The following is a 22091-nucleotide window of genomic DNA, read 5'->3' on the forward strand; positions in this document are numbered from 1 at the left end:
CCTCTTCCAGGTCTCCTATATGGGTGCAGGGGCCCAAGGACTTGGGCCATCTTTTGCTGCTTTCTCAGGCACATTAGCAGCGAGCTGGATTTGAAGTGGAGTAGCTAGGACTCGAACCATCACCCACATGGGATGTCAGCATTGCAGGCAGTGGCTTTAACTGCTACGCCACAGCGCTAGCCCCTAGACCTCTTCTTGTCCAGATTTTTTGGGAGCCAGTAGTACTTCCTTGGACAATTACCCGATGTCGTACCTTTAGGTCATGAGGCTGCTCTCCAGACTGTACATCTTTATAGAATCTACAGTTGGATGTACCTTCTTTAGGTCTTTCCTATCTAAAGTTAAGAACTAGCTATCCCTTTAGCCATGTGTTATCCAAGTGAACTGAACTCTACCTGACTTTGACACTATGACAGATCTACTGTTAGATCCGTATTTTTTTATGTTTTTAATATAAAGCTTTTATTTAATAAACATAAAAAGTACAATTTTGGATTATAGCACTTCTTTCCCCCATACATATTTAACATTGCCTCCTAAAATGATACAATTAGAATGAAACTTCTTATTTTATCAGCAAAATTCTGTCATATGTGACTACCTTATCTTTCAACCAGATACTAAAATGTTTAAGAACAGAAGCTGTTCTGTATCTTTATGGGTCTTTGTTAGCAGCTGGTATGTTGATTTGCTATCTAGGTATACAAATTTGCTAACTGACATTAGTAGGTTTTGAAGAAAATGGAAACATGTACAATTTAAGGAAGTTTTACTGTTGATTTGTTTATTTTTTATTTTTTAAAAAGAATTATTTAATCAGCGGCTGGCGCTGTGGTGGAGCGGGTGGAGCCTCCGCCTGCAGCGTCAGCATCCCATATGGGTGACAGTTCAAGTCCTGGCTGCTCCACTTCTGATGCAGCTCTCTGCTATGGCCTGGGAAAGCAGTGGAAGACGGCCCAAGTCCTTGGGCCCCTGCACCCACATGGGAGACCCGGAAGAAGCTCCTGGCTCCTGGCTTCAGATCAGCTCAGCTCCGGCTGTTGCAGTCATGTGGGGAGTGAACTAGCAGATGGAAGACCTCTCTCTCTCTCTGAAACTCTGACTTTCAAATAAATACATAAATAAATGAATAAATCTTTTTTAAAAAAGGAAGGCAATCACCAAGAATTGAGAATACCAAGCCTGTGGCCAGCATTGTGGCTCACTTGGTTGGTCCTCTGCCTGCAGCGCCAGCATCCCACATGGGCGCCGGGTTCAAGTCCTGGTTGCTCCTCTTCCAGTCCAGCTCTCTGCTGTGACCTGGGATAGCAGTGGAGGATGGCCCAAGTGCTTGGGCCCTTGCACCCACATGGGAGACCAGGAAGAGACTCCTGGCTCCTGGCTTTGGATCGGCGTAGCTCTGGCCGTTGTGGCCATTTGGAGAGTGAACCAACGGAAGGAAGACCTTTCTCTCTCTCTCTCTCTCTCTCTCTCTCTCTCTCTCTCAGTCTATAAACTCTACCTGTCAAATAAATTAAAAAAAAAAAAAAAGAGAGAGAGAGAGAGAGAATACCAAGCCTGGTACTGCAACCGCTAAGTCATATCAAGACTTAGCAACCTGGATCAGGCACACTTTGGCCCTCTTTTGTGACAGATTATTTCTTTAGGAATTATAAAAGTTACCATAAATTTAAAGTTTTAGTATATTTACTGATTAAAACTGAGAGTAATAATAACTTGCTTGCAGGTTACTATTTCTCTTTAAAAAAAAAAAAAGATTTATTTATTGAAAAGTAGAGCTGGGCAGTTTGGGGAGAGGGAGACAGAGAGCGAGCTTCCATTTGCTGGTTCACTCCCCAGATGGCTGCAACAGCCGCAGCTGGGCCATTCTGAAGCCAGGACCTTCTTTTGGGTCTCCCACGCAGGTGCAGGGGCCCAAGGACTTGTTCCATCTTCCACTGCTTTCCCAGGCACATTAGCAGGGGGCTGGATTGGAAGTAGAGCAGCTAGGATGTGAACCAGTGCCCATCTGGGATGCTGGCACTGCAGGTGGCAGCTTAACCTGCTACAACACAGCGCCAGTCCCAGCCTGCATTTTCTTAGCATATGTGTATGCAGGAATGTTCAAGAAATTAGGAGAGTTCCTACACTTGAGTATTTTCAAAATGTATTGGGGTCATCTTAAGTACTGGTTTGGTGGTAGATGTATTTAGTATGTAAAATACGTTAAAGACCACATCAAGTACTGTATTTTTCAGAATATAGACAAGATCCCTAGTTCCTTCCTTTCTTCTTTCTTTTTTAAACATTCAAAGTTACTACAAGAAGTTTGTGGACAATGGAACTAAAAGATAAGTTTACTTTGGTATAAAAAATGAAATTCAGTCATAGGATTTTCATAATACATATTTTCCATGGACTTTTTAAAAGACTTTATATTAGTAGCTATGACACAGGAAATTAGAACACCAATAACTGTTTAGACATTACGGAAGTTGATGAATGGAAACTTCAATTACAGAAGTTCCTAAAGAATTAGCTCGCCAGCATCAGATAAGAATACTTAGGAAGATGATCAAGAAGAACTGAAAACAGAGACAGGAGTTGGCAGGTGTGGGTCTTATAAACAGAATAAAGGAGGAGAATCCAGGGAAGTGGTCAGTCTGCATATTTACATCTTTTATAAACAGAATATCAGAGATCTAAATACACTAAATCATACCCAATCTATAGCCCTAAGATGGAGCTTTCATTTGTATCTAAACAATGTTCATAAATACAATTAGAAGTTGAGATGTGAGGCTTTCTAAGTTAAGTGTTGGTAAAACATTCTCAAGTCATTAGGTAGAAAGCACAGAACTGAAGAGCATTTAAAGTTTTACAGTGAAGAACTTAACTCTTAGAATTAATGGAATACAGTAACTGCACATAGGGGAGTCTGAAGTACATAAACATCACTCTCTTGAATAATCTTTAGTAGGGCAAGTTACTACCTTACAGAGCACTTAAAAGCAGCATCAGTCTTCATTTATTATCCTCCTTTGACTGCCCTAGGGTATACAGCACTCATCCGGTGAGGGAGCTCTAATGTTTGCTCCATGCTGTTACAATGATTACAATACGTCTGACTCTGAAAGTGTGCCACTGGGTTTAAATGTAAGAAAAGGATTTTAAGGGTTAATTAACAGAGAGCTAAAGTATCATTTTTAAAACTACAACAAAAATATATGTAAGCTAAAATTTTTTAGAATGAGTTTAGGTGAAAAAAGCAGTAACTATCATTCACATGTTTTACAATTATAAATATATATAATTATTTTATAGTATATCCTTATAACATAAAGATACCCAGTATCTACCCTTGTATATCTGTTAGGGGTATTTTAAAGAAGGCCAAACAACGATATCTAAAAAAAATTAATACATTTTTCCTCAATAGAGAAATTTCATGTAAGTACATAGATAAATAAGATTTAAAAGGTTTAAACTCTCTAACATGTATAAAGGGACACAATGTTTTAAAGAAAACTAAAATGTATTATTACATTTCTAAGATGTAGACTACTGCTTTAATATTAACAGCTAATGTTTAGTGATGTAAAAAGTTCAACTACTATATTGAAAACTTTCCTTTCCTAGAGATATAAACTGTATCAGTTACTAAAGGATAGTTTGTTATGGTGACCAATCTGATACATTTATGTTAACAGGTGATCTCCTAAAAACTGTCATTCAAGTTCTATGTTGCACCCTTGAAAATAAATTCTTTCACATCTGTCAAAACTTGGAAGGAACAAACTACTCCATCATAGTTCAAAGAAAAAAATTTTTTTTCTAAAAACAATTTATGAAAAAGTCAGATTCATATTTCATATGTGCCACAAAAGCTCATCAGAATAATAACCCTCCTTCTCCTGGGTGTTATCCTACCATCTGCTACTCTATTACTTATCTTTATTTTGCAACTAATTAACAGCATAATCTTCTAAATTCAGCAAGTTAATTATCATTATTGTGGTCTTTGCAGCATCATCAGTCCTCATGAAGTCTTGTCTCCCTACCCCCAGAGAACATATGAAAATGAAGTAGGTTGGGAGAGGGTCTGTTTCTTTGGAGTGGGCTCATTAGGTGTTTGCTGATTAGCTTGGCATGCAGAGGCAGGTCAGAAGAATTCTGCTGAACATGAGGTTCCATGCAGGGCCCCAACCAAGTTAATGTAGGTTTCTGAACATTTGCCAAGATGCCCTCTGTCAGCTCTCAGTACCCCTGCAGAAAACCTACTGGCTACCCACTGTGTGCGAAGATATTTCTGTTCTGTCACATAAGCCTTAAAGGAATGATTCTGGAAGATACTTCTTACTTTACTAAATTTTCTTAAACAAAACTCCTAGATGATTAACATCCAGAAGAGCTATTTTTATTACAAATATAAGAGAATTACCTTATTAGAAGAGTAGTATAGATACCAAATATCTACAGTTTATGTGTTTAGTGATAAACAAAACCCCTAAAACAATTGGGCAAGATATGATGCAATTCTGTAGAAAATAGCAGGTCATGGGATTGTTCTGTAGTACTAAAAAGTACTGCATAATCCTACATTTGTGGATCCTTACTCCCATTTATCATACTCTTATTTTTCCAAAAACCTATATTAAAATGAGTGTTATTTTTAAAAAAGCTTACCCTGAAGAATTTTTTCAGTAGAAAGAAAAAGGATTTATATTTCAGTATTTACAGTAGCCAAAACAACAGTGCATACGTAATATTTTCCTATAAGCACTGGGTATCTAAAAATCAAGGAATACCAAAAGCACCTCTGGTTATCTCAGGATATGAAGTATGTTTCTCTTCAGCTATTCTAATCCTGGCATTTCTCTTTTATTATCTTTTAACCACAAGTCATTTTAGCATACTCACCACAGCTATACTACACAGTACGTCATTAACAGACTGTAACCACAAAGGTTAAATAAGTTCCTGGAGAAAGATGAAGAACTCAAAAAGCATGATGTTTAAATATTTTCAAAGACTTGAAAACCACCACCACCACCAATGCAAAATCCAACTGAAATAGTAAAAATGCAATGATAGAACTTGGGGTGGGGGAACTGCAAGATGGTGAACAGGCAGAACTGCTTAACGTTTAACAGGAATCTAGACAGGGGTGGGAAATGTCCAGCCCATTGGTGGTAAAAAGTCTGTAGATTCCCCTAGTCTGGTCCTGCCAAGGCAACTGCAGGCTGGACACGAAATTCAATAAATCTATACCAGGCTGATTTTTAACTTGATACTTTCTGATGGGCAATGAATGATGTTATAAATATCCAAATGGCCCTTGGTAGAAAAAGGGTTCTCCACCTCTGATAGAAGATGTGAGCTGAGAAGCACATATTTGGAGAGCTTGGATGTGAAATTCTATATTTGATAGAGGAAATAATCAAATTCTGTGATCATTTTTCTGGTCATTAAGAAACCTCTGTGAATGGGATATAAACCAAACTCAGCTTTCTTCAATTGGGATGACGGAACTGTTCATTTGTTAAGTCTATTCAGGCCCCTGAAACTTAATAAATTGATGACAGTGACATTTTCATTTAAAACTTACAAATAAACTGACCTATTTGGTACTTTTTGTTCTAAAAGTATCTAAAGAGCCTGTCCTGTGGCATAGTGGGCTAAACCTCCACTTGCAGCACCAGCATCCCATATGGGTGCCGGTTCGAGTCACAGCTGCTCTTCTGATCCAGCTCTTTGTTATGGCCTGGGAAAGCAGTAGAAGATGGCCCAAGTCCTTGGGACCCTGCACCTGCTTAGGAGACCGGGAGGATGCTCCTGGCTCCTGAAAGACACAGCTCCAGCCATTGGGGCCATTTGGGGGCTGAATCAGCAGATAGAAGACTTTTCTCTCTGTCTCTCCCTCTCACTGTTACTCTACCTCTCAAATAAATAAATTTTTTTTTTAATTATTTTTTTTTTTGACAGGCAGAGTGGATAGTGAGAGAGAGAGACAGAGAGAAAGGTCTTCCTTTTTGCCGTTGGTTCACCCTCCAATGGCCGCTGCGGCCGGCGCATTGCGCTGATCCGAAGCCAGGAGCCAGGTGCTTCTCCTGGTCTCCCATGCGGGTGCAGGGCCCAAGGACTTGGGCCATTCTCCACTGCCTTCCTGGGCCATAGCAGAGAGCTGGCCTGGAAGAGGGGCAACCAGGATAGAATCTGGCGCCCCAACTGGGACTAGAACCCGGTGTGCTGGCACCGCAAGGTGGAGGATTAGCCTGTTAAGCCATGGTGCTGGCCCAAATAAATAAAATCTTTAAAAAAAAAAAGTACCTAAAATAATTTGCCATACTAAGTAATGGATTACCCTTAGGTTTCAATTTAAAATGTTTGATTAACAGATTGCTTTAGTCTTATAATTTTTAGTTGTAAGCCCTAAGATAACTAAGCTTCTAAATAATACATGAACATTTAAGAAAATCAAGCTTTTACTATATAAGTTTTTTTTTTTTTTTTTTGGACAGGCAGAGTGGATAGTGAGAAAGAGAGACAGAGAGAAAGGTCTTCCTTTTCCGTTGGTTCACCCCTCAATGGCCACTGCAGCCGGTGCGCTGCAGCTGGCGCACCGTGCTGATCCGAAGCCAGGAGCCAGGTGCTTCTCCTGGTCTCCCATATGGGCGCAGGGCCCAAGGACTTGGGCCATCCTCCACTGCACTCCTGGGCCACAGCAGAGAGCTGGACTGGAAGAGGAGCAACCGGGACAGAATCCGGTGCTCCGACCGGGACTAGAACCCGGGGTGCTGGCGCCGCAGGCGGAAGATTAGCCTAGTGGGCTGCGGCAATGGCCCTTACTATATGTTTTTTTTTTTTTTTGACAGGCAGAGTGGACAGTGAGAGAGAGAGACAGAGAGAAAGGTCTTCCTTTTGCCGTTGGTTCACCCACCAATGGCTGCCGCGGTTGGCGCGCTGCGGCCAGCGCACCGCGCTGATTCAATGGCAGGAGCCAGGGGCTTATCCTGGTCTCCCATGGGGTGCAGGACCCAAGGACTTGGGCCATCCTCCACTGCACTCCCTGGCCACAGCAGAGAGCTGGCCTGGAAGAGGGGCAACCGGGACAGAACCCGGTGTGCCAGCGCCGCAAGGCGGAGGATTAGCCTAGTGAGCTACGGCGCCGGCCTTACTATATAAGTTTTAAAAATTATTAATTTACTTGGGAAACTCTGTTAGATAACTGCTGTAGTGATAGATAATAAAATAAGATACATATTAAATTTTTTTTAAAAATTTATTTGAAAGTCACAGTTACACAGAGAAGGAGATGCAGAGAGTGAGAGAGAGGCCTTCCATTCCGCTGGTTCACTCCCTAAATGACCCCAACGGCCAGAGCTGAGCCGATCTGAAGCCAGGAGCCAGGAGCTTCCTCCAGGTCTCCCATGCGGGTGCAGGGGCCCAAAGACTTGGGCCATCTTCTACTGCTTTCCCAGACCATAGCAGAGAGCTGGATCAGAAGAGGAGTAGCCGGGACTTGAACCGGCGTCCATATGGGATGCCAGCACTCCAGGCTGGGGCTTTAACCTGCCACACCACAGTGCCGGCCCCTATATTGTTTATAAATACAGCTTAGCAAGTTTAAGATTATAATTTAAACCCTTTAAAAGTAATCATTATATAATTATTGTAAATTGCTCTGAGAAATTAGGGAAGAACTAAGTTTTTGAATTTGTAACTTTAATAAGTTTAATATTATTTTTGTGGACAAGTGACCATTAACAGAATTATTAAAAAAACCCAGAAACCAAACACCTCATGATACAATCTTAATTGTAGTATGTGTCTTCTTAGAAGAAGATTCTTTTCTGATTCCCCTGATGATTGTAAGAAACATTTGCAAGAAAATTCTCAAAATTTAAGATCAACCCTGTTGGATTTTTTTAGTAGCCAAGAAATGTCTGTTCACCCCCTTGATTCAGCAATCTTAGCCTTTAGGTATTTATCCAACAAAATGAAAGCATATGTCCACAAAGTTGCAGGAGAATGTACACACCAGCTTTATTCACAACAGCTAAACACTGGAAACCACTCAAGTGCTCATCAGTAGGAGAATAAATAAACTGTGGTATAGTCACACAATGAAATACCACTCCTCATTAAAAGCAGCAAACTACTATACACCTAACAATATGAGTAAACCTCAGAGCTGGACACAAAGACTACATTCTGAGCCCATTTATATGAAATCCTAGAATATATCTGTGGAGACAAATATCAGAGCAGGTGGGGAGAAGGACAGAAAAAATTTCTGGGTAGATGTTAATATTATAGGTAATAGCAGTAGATGTTATAGGAATTCAGTTGTTTTTAAAAACAGCACAGTTTTAAGTGGTTAATTTCAATATATGTAAATTTTCACAAAGAAAGTTCTATGAAAATAATTTAATTAGGGTTTGGGAGTGGACTGAGGAATAGATAAAACAAGGATATCAGTTTACTGCCAAAAATTGTAGCCAGATAATGGGTACATGGGAGTTATTATATTATCCTGTTTATTTCATATAAGAAAATTTTCATGACGAAAAGTTTAAAAAAAGGTAGAATACTTTCAGTCTTTATTTAATCAGAACTGGACATTCTTATTTATTATACTAATTAAAATAGGCAATCACTTAATACAGCTATTTTATACTGGCAAAATTCTAATAAGAAATGTAATTGGATTGTTAAATTTAAGTGGGGCAATCTGTGACTCTGCATGCTATTTGTGGGTCTTTAACCAATGATTGTTTTTCATATATAAACTTATGAAAATTACTGCATTACTATTTTTAATATGCAAATATTCTATCATGTTTATTCTTTTTAACTGAATTTCCTGGTAGCCTAAAAATTATTCTGGTTAGTGTTAAGTTTAATGGTTTATAGAAGTACAGTCTACTCTTGGAGCCCAAAGTATTACCTAAATTAGATTTGTTTCTTCGGAATTAATTTTTAAGAATTCCACTGACTATGTAAAAAAAAGGATCTTTTTATATTTCTGCTTATTCCATTCTCACTTTATGGCAGATTGCGTTTTTCATTAATCAGTATGTTTTAATAGAAAGTAATAAAAAATGCAATAAAGCTCGTCTGCTTTCAGATAAAGAAGACTCACCTTATTTTTTCTACAGCTCTGACCCAAAGTGCAATGATGTGAAAAACTTCCCCCCCTGGGCCTTTTTTCTTCTTTTAATTGTATTGTCACCTCTATCTATATGCTTATATGAAAGGCAGAGAGAGAAAGTCACAGAGAAAGAAACAGATCTTCCATTTGTTGCCTCACTTCTCATCTACCCACAACAATTGGGGCTGGGCCAAGCTGAAGCCAGAGGCCTGGAACTCAATTTGAGTCTCCTACGTGTTGCCTCCTAGGGTGTGCAATAGCAGGAAGCTAGAATCGGAAGTGAAGCTAGGACTTGAAGGCAGGCACTCTTAATATGGGATGCACATGTTCCAAGGGCACTGCAACCTCTACATCTGCCCATCCTCTTAAAATTCTTATTCTATCGCTCTGCCTTTCAAGTAGATGAAAATAAATAAGTAAATGTTTAAAACTGTATTTATTTATTTGAGAAAGACCGAGAGGAAGAGCTCTCATCTCCAAATACTCACTGTGGCTTGGGCTGGGACAGAACTGGAGCCAGGAATTCTGTTCAGGTCTCTCATGTGAGTGGTAAGAACCAAGTCATTTGAGTTATCACCATTACCTCCTAGAGTATGCATTAAAAGGACACTGTAGTAAGGAGCCAAACGGAGCTGGATCTTGAACTCAGGCAATCTGATATAGGATGTGGGCATCCTAAATGCTAGGCCAAACGCCTGAAGCCCACCTCTACCCCCTTGGGTTTTAATGTCCTTCTCTGACCATAATCAACAACCAGGGGTTGACATTGTGCTGTAGTGGGTAAAGCCACTGCCTGCGATGCTGGCATCTCATATGGGTGCAGTTCGAGACCTGGCTGCTCCTCTTCTGATCCAATTCCCTGCTAATGCACCTGGGAAAGGGAGCAGAAGATGGCCCAAGTGGTTGGTTCCCTGCAACAATGTGGGAGACCTGAAGAAATTCCTGGCTCCTGGCTTTGCCCTGGCTGTTGTGCCATCTGGGTAGTGAACCAACGAATGGGAGACCTCTCTCTACATCTCTTACTCTCTTTCTGCAACTCTGATTTTCACATTAATAAATAAAACTTAAAAAACAAACATTGGGGCCGGTGCTGTGGTGTAGTGCGTGAAGCTGCTGCCTGCAGTGCTGTCATTCCATATGCGCACTGGTTCGAGTCCCGGCTGGTCTACTTTTTTTTTTTTTTTTTTTAAGATTTTATTTCATCTCCGAGGTAGAGTTATAGATAGAGAGACGGAGACAGAGAGAAAGGTCTTCCACCTGCTGGTCCACTCCCAAATGGCTCGAATAGCCAGAGCTGGGCCAGTCCAAACCCAGTAGCCAGGAGCTTCTTCCGGATCTCCCACGCAGGTACAGGGACTCAAGGACTTGGGCCATCTTCCAATGCTTTCCCAGGCCACAACAGAGAGCTAGATCAGAAGAGGAGTAGCTGGGACAGGAATCTGCGCCCATATAGTACTTGTCTGGGTTAGTGCTGTGGCATAGCAGGGAAAAGCCATTGCATGCAGTGCCAGCAACCTATGTGGCGCTGGTTTGAGACCCAGTTGCTCCACTTCTGATCCAGCTCTCTGCTATAGCCTGGAAAAGCAGTGGAAGATGGCCTAAGTCCTTGGGACCCTGCACCTGTGTGGGAGACCCAAAAGAAGCTCCTGGCTCCTCGCTTTGGATTGGTCCAGCTCTGGCTGTTGCGGCCATTTGGGGAATGAACCAGCAGATAGATCTCTCTCGCTGTCTCTGCCTCTCTGTAATTTCACCTTTCATATAAACATATAAATCTTAAAAAAAAAAAAAAAAAGTAAATGTTTCTTGATTCCTACTATAGCTCATTTCTTCAAGCAATACTAACTTCCTAGTGTTTTTGAAGAACAGAAATATATAGTTTTCATTTTATCTACCATGTACAACACCTGCTAACTTGTGTCCTATTTCCAAGTTTTAAAAAAACTATACAATCACTTATTTCAGTACTACTTTCAGAAGATTAAATCTAGCTTCAGCTGTAATACTCCTAGCTTCCACCAGGAGGAGAAAGAGTTTGTGTAAAAAGCTACAGTAACAAACCAGGTAAATCACAAGCCACAAGAATGCAAACTTTACTCCCAATCCACCCCATTTATTTAAGAACCACTAACAAGTGGTACTTACTAACTATGCTAACTGGAAGCTTTCCTTTGCCAATTTTTGTCTTTCTTCTACAGCATAATAAGAATAGTAAGAGTTCATAACTTTATAAAATGCTATGTAAACTGTGTTTTAAGCAGCTGTTCATGAAAAAAAAAAAAACATTCAAAACAGAACAAACAAAATCCTGCTTACCATTTTTGCTTCTGACTGCACTGGTTGAGGGGAAGAAGGACCTGGGATTCCTGGAACACTAGGCACCATGGTGACTGGTCGAACGAGCTATGCAAAGGAAATTAAAAAAGAATTGCTGGAGAATATTTTCAAAATAAGATTTCTACTTCATTTGCTCAATGGTTGTTATAATAACTTAAGGCTTTATAACAGAACATTATAAATTTATTTCTGCCTGATTATATATCTACATCACACTTTTACTGACTTTACATCCTGATTTATCCTTCAAAAGCTGTTAATTTCTCTGAGACATGTACTTAACCAATCTTTCATGCTCATAATTTTGCTTCTCAATAGTCCTTTTTAGAATATCATAATAGTCAAACAGATCAATGTGAAATTTCTCAGATTTGTCACAATTCTATTTTGAATTTGAAAGAAGGTTAAAAGTTGTGACAATGATATATAAAATTTCACAATTTTGCTTTTTCAAAAATAAAGTTTGTAAAATATATAAAGTTTTTTGATATATTAATATACTGAACACAGATAAAGTCTAACAATTTGCCACTTTTGTTTTTGCCTTTTTTATACTGAGAGAACAGTTATTATATAAGTAAATTGTATCAGGTCAAGTTGCTTTCATCACAGGCCCACTTAGAGGATAACCAAACAATCTCAAATACATGGTAATAACATTCTCTCCCTCAAAAATTAAGCAGCAGACACCCTTTAAGTCTTTAAACAAATCTCTGAAATAGTGTATTTTGTACAACAAAGTTCTATGTGAAAAGGGTACATTATCTAAAACTACCCCAATCAATGTTAATTTTGGATATTTAGATCACTTAGAAGAATTAGTAAATTTAAAAAAGTAAACACTTTGGTTGGCGCCGCGGCTCAATAGGCTAATCCTCCGCCTGCGGTGCTGGCACCCCGGATTCTAGTCCCGGTCAGGGCGCCAGATCCTTTCCTGGTTGCCCCTCTTCCAGGCCAGCTCTCTGCTGTGGCCCGGGAGTGCAGTGGAGGATGGTCCAAGTCCTTGGGCCCTGCGCCCACATGGGAGACCAGGAGAAGCACCTGGCTCCTGGCTTCGGATCAGCGCGGTACGCGGGCCGCAGCGGCCATTGGGGGGTGAACCAATGGTAAAGGAAGACCTTTCTCTCTGTCTCTCTCTCTCACTGTCCACTCTGCCTGTCAAAAAAAAAAAAGTGAACACTTGTTCTTAGTAATATTGTTGGGGGCAAAAATCTCACCAAAAGTGTTAAAGTAGACTTATTAAAATAATCTCAAAAAACTATAGGTGATTATCATATACTGGTCAATGATATGTATCTAGAAGAAAAAAGTTACTTTTGTATTATCTAAATATTTAAGGCTGGGGCCAGCACCATGGTACAGCGGGTTAAAGCCCAGGCCTGAAGTGCTGGCATCCCATTTGGGTGCTGGTTCAAGTCCTGGCTGCTCCATTTCTAATCCAGCTGGCCTGGGAAAGCAGGAGAAGATGGTCCAAGTCCTTGGGCCCCTGCATCCACATGGGAGACCCAGAAGCTCCTAGCTCCTGGCTTTGGATCAGCACAGTTCTGGCCATTGAGGCCACCCGGGGAGTGAACCAGTGGATGGAAGACCTCTCTCTCTGTCTCTATCTCTCTGTAACTCTTTCAAATAACTAAAAATAAATATTTAAAATAAATACATACATACATAAATAAATAAATAACTAAGGCTTAGAATAAGATTTCCAGGAAGTGAATAATACAAAGATTAAAAGCTGTCATGTCATAAATAATTTAGATGAAGAAGTAAACTGTGTTCTGGAAAACACAGTTAGATGGGTCAAAAAGCAGTTCTCAGATGAAAGTCTGAAATGCTGAAAGACACCTTTGAAAAGTTTGAATAAAACTGTTTTCGTGAATTCACATGTGAAAGTTGAGAAAAAAGGCATATTTCTCATTTTTATTATTCTAAACAATGTTATTTATTTATTTATTTGAAAGGCAGAGAGTCAGAGAGAGAGGGAAGGAGACAGAGAGATCTGTCATCCTCTGGTTCACTCTTCAAATGTCTGCAATAACCAGCATTGGGCCAGGAACTCCATTAGGCTCCCATATGGGCTGCAGGACCTAGTTGAACCATCACCTGCTGCCTCCCAGAATGCGCATCATCAGGAAGCTGGAATTGGGGGCAGAGCTGGGACTTGAACCTAGTTACTCTGATTCGGTATGTAGGCATCTCAAGTGGTACCTTAACTACTAAGCCAAATGCCTGTCCTAAATAATGTATTTTTAAGTATTTAATAATCTATTAAATACTATAACTAGGGGTTGGCACTGTGGCGCAGTAGGTTAATCTTCAGCCTGCAGCGCAGGCATCCCATATGAGTGTTGGTTCTAGTCCCGGCTGTTCCTCTTCCAATCCAGCTTTCTACTATGGCCTGGGGTAGCAGTGGAAGATGGTCCAAATCCTTGGGCCCTTGCACCCACGTGGGAGATTCAGAAGAAGCTCCTGGCTCCTGGCTTTGGATCAGTGCAGCTCCGGCCATTGATGCCATTTAGGGAGTGAACCGGCACAAGAAAGACCTTTCTGTCTCTCCTTTGCACTGTCTGTAACTCTACCTCTCAAATAAAAAAATAAAATCTAAAAACAAAAAATACAATAACTAGATATTTAATTTTCAAATTTTATATATATTTGACTTGCCTTTAAAAAACTTTTCTTTTGGATCTTCTTATTAAGAAAATGGGAGACTTATTACTTTAGAATGCTAAGATTTTGTTTGTTTTATTTATTTTAAAGGCAGAGTGACAGAAAAACAGAAGCAGAGAGATCTTTCATCTTGATGGTTCATCACCAAATGCACACAACAGCCAGCTCTGGGCCAGACCAAAGCCAGGAGCCTAAGTACTCTATTTGGGTCTTCCACATGGGTGACAGGGACCCAAGTACCTGAGCCATCATCTGCTACCTCTCAGGGTGAACATTAACAGAAAGCTGTTAGAAATGGAGTGGGACTTGAAGACATTCATTCCGGCATCTTAACCAATGCAAACGTCTCTACCTCAAATGTTCAGATTGTTCTTAAGAATGCATGGGCCATCAAAGTAAATCTTTTAACTGAACTTGACCATCAAAGTTCAAAGACTGTGTTTTTATAAAGAATTTCTAAATTAACTGAAATACCAAAGTTACCTGGCAAGTGTTCTAGATCTATTACTATTTGAATTTTACAAATTCAGTCAAATAGAAATGGGGTAAATAAGGAATAAAGTTCATAGTGTAAAAAGTATGGAAAACAAGATTGTTGGGAGAGGAAAATAATTTAATTATGTTTGCAATGAATGGTAGATGTTATTACCATAAATATCAATGAATAAACACTACTTACCACTATTATGTACTTTCTTAAATTCAGTTTTCATAAGTCAATCCAGCAGCTTCAACTCTACTTTCTGATTACTTTACATAGACCAGATCTACTATAGTCTAAATTTGTAACTTACTGGGACTGCAGCTGGAACATGTACATTAGAACTTGTAATTGATGCAGGAATAGCAACAGGCATGGTTTGTCCATTAGGAAGATGCAATAGAAGAGGAAATGGGCCTGGCACAGGACTATGAAGAACAAAACAAATGAAATTAAACAGATTCAAAGAAACCATCACTTAAAAATACAATAATATTTTTACCTCTATTATTACAATATTAATAAATTTCTTAACCACTATAAACTTCAGAAATATAATTATCTTTAAATCTGTTTTTTAAAGATTTATTTTATTTGAAAGAGTTACGCAGAGAGTCAGGGAGAGACAGAGATTTTCCATCTGCTGGTCTACTCTCCACCCAGATGGCCACAACAGCCATAGCTGGGCAAGACCAAATCCAGGAGCCAGAAGCTTCCTCCAGGTCTCTCACATGGGTGCAGGGGCCCAAGGATTTGGGCCATCTTCCCACTGCTTTCTCAGGCCATTAGCAGGGAGCTAGATTGGAAGTGAAGCAGCCAGGACTTTAACTGGCACCAATATGGGATGCTGGTGCTACAGGCAGCAGCTTTACCTGCGAGGGTACAATGCTGGCCCCCAGACCATTATCCATTGGCTAACTCTCCAAATGGCCACAGCAGCCAGGGCTGGGCTAGGCCAAAGCCGGAGTCAGGAATGCCATCCTGATACTCCCACATAGGTGGCAGGGGCCCAAGCACTTGGGCCATCTTCTGTTGCCTTCCTAGGCAATGATCAGGAAGCTGGATGGGAAGTGGAGTATTTGGGACTCAAACTGTAATACGGGACACTGGCATCCTAAGTGGCAGTTTAACCTGCTACATCACAATGCTGGTGGGCCCTGGGAACTAGCTGCTTTTAAAACTTAAAGAAGTGTCATTTGGTAATAGAATAATTTTATATGTTTTGCCTTAAATAGCATGAAAATATAAAAAATCATCTTAAATCAGCTATCTTAGGAAAAATCCTAACAAGAAAAACTTAATTCATACACAGTTCAATGATTGGGCTGAATCACTTACACAATTGGCCTATTGGAGGATGGTGCCTGGGTGATTACAGTACTTGAGGTTGGTGAAGGTACTGCCTGCTGAATAATTACACTTGAATCAGAACTTGTAAGCAGCACATTGGGAACCTGTAATGATGCTGGACGAACAATAGCTGATGTGGGCTGTGCAGTTTGTGCCAATGGTACCTCCTATTTAATAAAGACATAACAAAAAGTGTAGAATTTAAAACGCAATTAATGCATGTACCTTAGTGAACAGAACATAACATACTTGCAAACACATCCATAGGGTAATGCTTAACCTCTCAAATTAGTATCTCAAGTGAACTAAAAGGAAATTTTAGAAGTAGTTGTAAAGGTTCACAGGCAATGTTCAATTAATTTTTAAAAACCTCAGGGTTTTTTTCAGTAAAACTTATTTTCCTGTCAATTCAGAAGTAAGTCAGGTTGGACAATTTGGCTATAATTCCAAGAGAATTTTAGTAAAAAAGTAAAAACACGATCCACTCTCAAGAATTATAAAACTTTAAAATCTACAAGGGAACGCCTAAGTCCACTTCCTCATTTTACTGTACAAAAGGAAAACAGGTCCAGAGAGATTTTGCTATGATTAATACAAATTCAACAATGGAAATGTTAAACTATTAACTAACTCAGGTAGGCCATCTCTCCTATATCAAAAACTTCAATAACAAAAGGCCAAGTAATACTGATACCTTGAATACAAAATAATTACTAGAATGAATTTTCCAAATCAAAGGAAGCTGGAACTTGTGATGCAGCCAGGACTGTAAAGATGATCTTTCCCATCTCACTTCAGCTTAACAGGTTAGGAAACATAGATATTAAGTGCCTTATACAGAACTCCTTAACCAGTTACTATAAAAAATGGGTCCTACTGTGTTTTTTTGAATTGGCCTTTATGCTGTCACTTATTTTAGAATTTTATTAAGCTATACCAGGATAAATTAGTCCTTTAATGACTTCATTTATTCAACAAGTTTGAGAACTTATATCCTGAAGGACAAGCTTCAGGAAGATAGAGACAATGAACAAGAAATAAACAAGAAAATATCAGATTGTAATAAGTATTAAGCATTACAGAATAATAAATGTAATACAGTAAAACAGTGAAAGATTTCTGAGGATCAGGTAGAGTTGGCGACATTAGATGAAACAGTGAGGGAAGGTGAGCATCTCTTTGCACAAATGGCATTTAAATCAATACTAAAAGGGTAAGGAGTAACATATTCCAAGCTGAAGAAAATACTACATATGATGTCTTGAGGCAGGAAAAAGATAGTAGTATTTGATAAACTCAACAGAGTAGTTGGCCAGCGCCACGGCTCACTAGGTTAATCCTCCGCCTGCGGCGCCATTGCCCCGGGGTTCTAGTCCCGGTTGGGGCACCGGATTCTGTCCCGGTTGCTCCTCTTCCAGTCCAGCTCTCTGCTGTGGCCTGGGAATGCAGTGGAGGATGGCCCAGGTCCTTGGGCCCTGCACCCGCATGGGAGACCAGGAGAAGCACCTGGCTCCTGGCTTTGGATCAGCGCGGTGTGCCAGCCGCAGTGGCCATTGGAGGGTGAACCAACAGCAAAGGAAGACCTTTCTGTCTCTCTCTCTCTCACTGTCCACTCTGTCAAAAAACAAACAAAAACTCAACAGAGTGGCATGAAGTGAGACATGTGTGGGCAGATAATACAGATCAAAGAGGGCAGATGCTAAAGAATGTGAATTATCTTTAAAATGGCAAAGGCAATGGAAGCAGGAAGTAAAAGATGATGTTTAAAATGGTGACACTGAACACAAATAGAAGAAAATAAAATCTAAGATATATTCTGGTAGTAGGTCCAGTAAGATCTGCTGTTGGTTTCAGTGTGGAAAAAAAAGGAAGAATTAGGATGATCCCTAAATTCTTGGTTTGAGCAACTAGATTGGTAAAGAAAATTTACTGAGATGGGGAAAACTGAGGATGCATCATGGGCTTTGACACAGATGTATAAAGTTTAAGAAGTCTATTAAAAATAGAAACATCAAGATGGAATTGGTATAAATTTCAGAGTTATCAGTATAGAGATGTGTTTAAATTTTGGGTCTGGTTGGGCAAGAAGGGTAAGAACTGATTTTTTTTACAACTTGGTATAGCTATGACCTACCCAAAGGGAGTCAATGACTAAGGAATGTAGGAAGTATGAATACATCTAAAGATGCTGAAGCAGCCATGAACAGTGAGAAATTGCTAAGTGTGAGGGGACTGGAATGTTTTTTAAGAAGATCTCCAAGATTTAACATTTTTAATAACTGTAATAATGTGGAAAAAAACCTTAATATCCAAAATAAACAAAGTAATGAAATACATTAAGATACTGAGGAGATAAAGTACAACTATTAAAAAATGCCTGCAACAGCTGAGGTTGGTCCAGGCAGATGCTAGTGGCTTGAAACTCCATTTGGGTTTTCCATGTGGGTTGCAGGGACTCAAATACTTAAGTCATCATCTGCTGCCTTGTAGATGCTTTAGTAGAAAGATGGTTTGGAAGCAGAATAGCTGGTACTCAAAACAGGTTCTTCAATATGTAATGTAGTCCCAAGTGCTGGCTTAACCTGATATGTCACAACACCTGCCAGCTCATTTTTCTGTATTCCTCAAGTTTTTATGAGGATATAATTTCAAAATCAGAAAAGGAAAATGAAAAGAACTGAAAAAAACAAAGATCAAAGCATTTATTCCTAGATGAAAAGTTACTTCAGACAGAAGACACTGTTATCATAGGAGATGACAACTCCATTACTGTGCCTAAAGGGATAAGATGTGGAGGTGGAAGAGAGTGATATTAATGATTCTGATACAGTGGAGGCCTAGGCTAATGTATGTGTGTTCTAACAAAAAAGTTGAGAAAGTAAAGTAATCATGACAACAACAACAACAACAACAATAAAATAAAGCTTATAGAATAAGGATATAAAAATATTTGTATAATTAATTATATACTGTGTATTTCATGCTATTATTAGAAAAGAGTAAAAAAGTTAAAAAAAATCAAGAAGTTCATAAAGTAGAAAACTACAGTAGGCCAAGGTTCATTTACTGAAGAAAAAAAAATATTTTATTTTATAGAAAGGTAGAGTTACAGAGAAAGGAAAAGAGATGGGGAGAGAGAGATCTTCCATCCCCAGGGTTCATGTACCAATTTGGCCACAATGGCCAGGGAGGGGCCAGACCAAAGCCAGGATACAGGAGCTTTATCTGGTCTCCCATGTGGGTGGCAGGGGCCCAAGTCTTAGGGTATGTTCTGCTGTTTTACCATGTGCATTAGCAGGGAGCTGGATTAGAAGCAGAGCAGCCCTGGTGCTGCTTGAACTAGTGCCCACTTGTGATGCCAGCGTTGTAGGCAGCAGCTTTACCTGCTATGCCACAATGCTGGCCCCCAAAAATGATTTTAAACTATAAGTTTAGTGTAGCATAAGTATACACAGTAGTGTACAGCAATGTCCTAGGCTTTCACATTCACTCACCACTCACTGACTCGCCAGGGCAACTTCCAGTCCCACAAACTCCACTCACAGTAAATGTCCTAAACAGGTGTACCACTTCAAAAAATCTTTTATATCATATTTTACTGTGCCATTTCCATGTTTAGATACACAAAAACTTACCATTGTGTTACAACCACCTATACTATTAGCTATAATATATTTGGGTTTTATCCTAGAAGCAACAGGCTGTACTACATACTTTATATGTGTAGGCTATACCACCACACAGCCTATATGTGTAGGCTTCTGCAGGTATACTCTGTGATATTCATACACTAACAAAGTTACCAACTGATGCATTTCTCAAAACATGTCCATTTTGTTCACTGACATATGACTATATTTCCTAATTGGTAACTTCTGATACAGTAGGTAAGGTCCAATAAATTACAGTTTTAGAATAACATAATGTAAAAGGGAATATTGCCATTCTCTTTTTTTATGTCACATCATCTCTTCATCTGTGCACCACATGGTGCTCCCAAATAAGTAAGTGTTCATTCTATGTGCTTATGAACAAACAAGTAATCAAGTAGTAGCACAAGCATAGCCCAGGGGGTCCCAAGTTATTACCAGGGTATTCCAGATGCTATCATCATCTTGGTTGCTGCTAACCAAGATCCACTGCTAAGAATAACTAGTTCTTTATCCTTTGAAAGCCTAAATAATCATTGCTCATAAAAGTTACTAGTTGTACAGATTTCTTAATTAAGCTGCTGATCTGAAATTCTTGGATACCATGGATACCAGGAAAAAATTCATGAAAAATGTATGCTATGAAAAAACTCTGCATGGATTTAAAAGTTCTTTTTCACCAAAATAAACTTTTTTCCATAAACTTACTGAAGTGCCCTCATCTAAAGGTAACTAACCAACAAAATACAGAAAAACCACATTAAATGGTAAATTTACATTTCCCTCTTAAAGTAAGTTTTATCTAAAATGACTCTTATTCTCCCTTACAATTTCTCTGTGTGTAAGTTGATTATGTATTAATGGGGTGGGAAACATACAGTCTGTGGGCAATACAAGACCTGTGAAATCACTTGGTCTGGCCCTGCCAAGGCAACCACAAGTGGTACTCAAAATTCAATAAATCTACAGCAGGCTGATTTTTAAGTTGATAATTTTATATGGCCCACAAATGATGTTATAAATAGCCAAATGGACCTTGGCAGAAAAAAATGCTCCCCAGCCCTGAATAAAGAAGGAATCTTCTTTCCCTGAAATATTTGACTAGTCAGAGGCTTTTACACATTCAAAATTAAACTTTACTTGGGGTACCAACTTTTTCCTCCTTAGCTTATATGCTATCACAAATATAACATTCTAACCTTTTCATCACTGGTAGTAGACTCTGGGTGAGGTAAAGGACTATCCTGGTGAGTTGTTTCTACAACAGAAGGCTCCTCAATTTTACTTCTTATGATGGGTGTTGCAAGAGGGGATAAATCTAGAGGCATCTAAAATGTAAACAATAAAGAAAATGTCACAAGTTCAAATGTAGCCCATTAGAAAGTATGAAGTATAAGCTAGCAATATTTTTTCTATCAAAAGTACTCTTCTCTTAATTTCACGATTAACAACGTACTTTTTTAATGTCGTCTTCTGAAGCTTTCTTGAATTCATTCTCAAATGGACTTGCCAACTCATTAAACAAACCCACTTCTTCACAGTTTTTCAAGAATCTTGTTGGAGTTGGGGTCTGATCTGAAATAAAGTCAAGAAGTAATCACGCAAATTTAAATACTGTATACCATATTAAGATTCTAAAATATAGCAATAAGTTAACAAATTAGCAGGACTGGTTCAGTCACAGTTGTTAATTCTCTCTTTGGAAAGACCTCTTCCTTTAAAGCAAACAAAATCTGGTTAAGTTTCTGTTGCACTTCCAGGTATTTCCTCCAACTTTGGGAACCATAAAGGATGAAAGAAGTCTTTTGCTCCTTTGTCCACCCCTTCACTCTCCCTTGAGTGGCATAAACACCTTCTACGCAAGAGATAAACTATTATCATTATCTAACACAGTGATAAGAACTTTTAAAAAAAACTTACATTACTAAAAATTATTATAGTCTCAATACATGCATTTTGGGTAAAACTAGGATAAGAGCATGTATATTTATTTTAACTTGGCACTTCTACTAGCTGTTCAGAATGTATTTTGAAAGCAAGCTTAAATTAAAACAGTATCTTTAGTAGGTAGATTAAAATACCACGAGGAAGAAAAAGAAAGTGAAAAGTCCTGAAAACAAAACAAACTCCTTATTACTATCTACTAAAGCTGACTGTTCAACCTCAGCATATTTTATAAGCTTGGTCTGAGAGATCTTAATGTTCTAGCTTAATTTCTAGGCAAATAAAATTACAACTACTTTTTTACAACTTCAAATATTTTAGCTATACTTAAATTTGCAGCTTATGTTGTTTACATATATATATATGTATATATATATATATATATATATATATCTACAGAACAAATGTCAGTTAAAGTCTAGGTTGAATGAAAGATAGTAAATTTTAGAATTTTGCTCATTTAGTTGTATTATTCCCAATGCTATTTATTTATGTTGATTATAGTTGGTAGCATATTCAAACTTTGTTAGTA

General features: G+C 38.9%; 1 protein-coding gene across 4 annotated transcripts in view; it reads right to left on the reverse strand.

Moving 5' to 3' along the window:
• Positions 1-22091, reverse strand: part of ATF2 (activating transcription factor 2) — a 112150-nt gene that overhangs the window by 34716 nt on the left and 55343 nt on the right. For all 4 annotated transcript variants that reach the window (XM_062188121.1, XM_062188112.1, XM_062188130.1 and 1 more), the window contains 5 exons: positions 21072-21190; positions 20815-20943; positions 15954-16132; positions 14929-15043; positions 11447-11533 (listed from right to left, as the gene is read on the reverse strand). In XM_062188121.1, coding sequence (XP_062044105.1) covers positions 11447-11533; positions 14929-15043; positions 15954-16132; positions 20815-20943; positions 21072-21190 — 629 coding nt within the window. The remainder of the gene's footprint in view (positions 1-11446; positions 11534-14928; positions 15044-15953; positions 16133-20814; positions 20944-21071; positions 21191-22091) is intronic.

This window comes from Lepus europaeus, chromosome 1 (assembly GCF_033115175.1).
Source record: "Lepus europaeus isolate LE1 chromosome 1, mLepTim1.pri, whole genome shotgun sequence".
In the NCBI taxonomy this organism is placed as follows: Eukaryota; Metazoa; Chordata; class Mammalia; order Lagomorpha; family Leporidae; genus Lepus; species Lepus europaeus.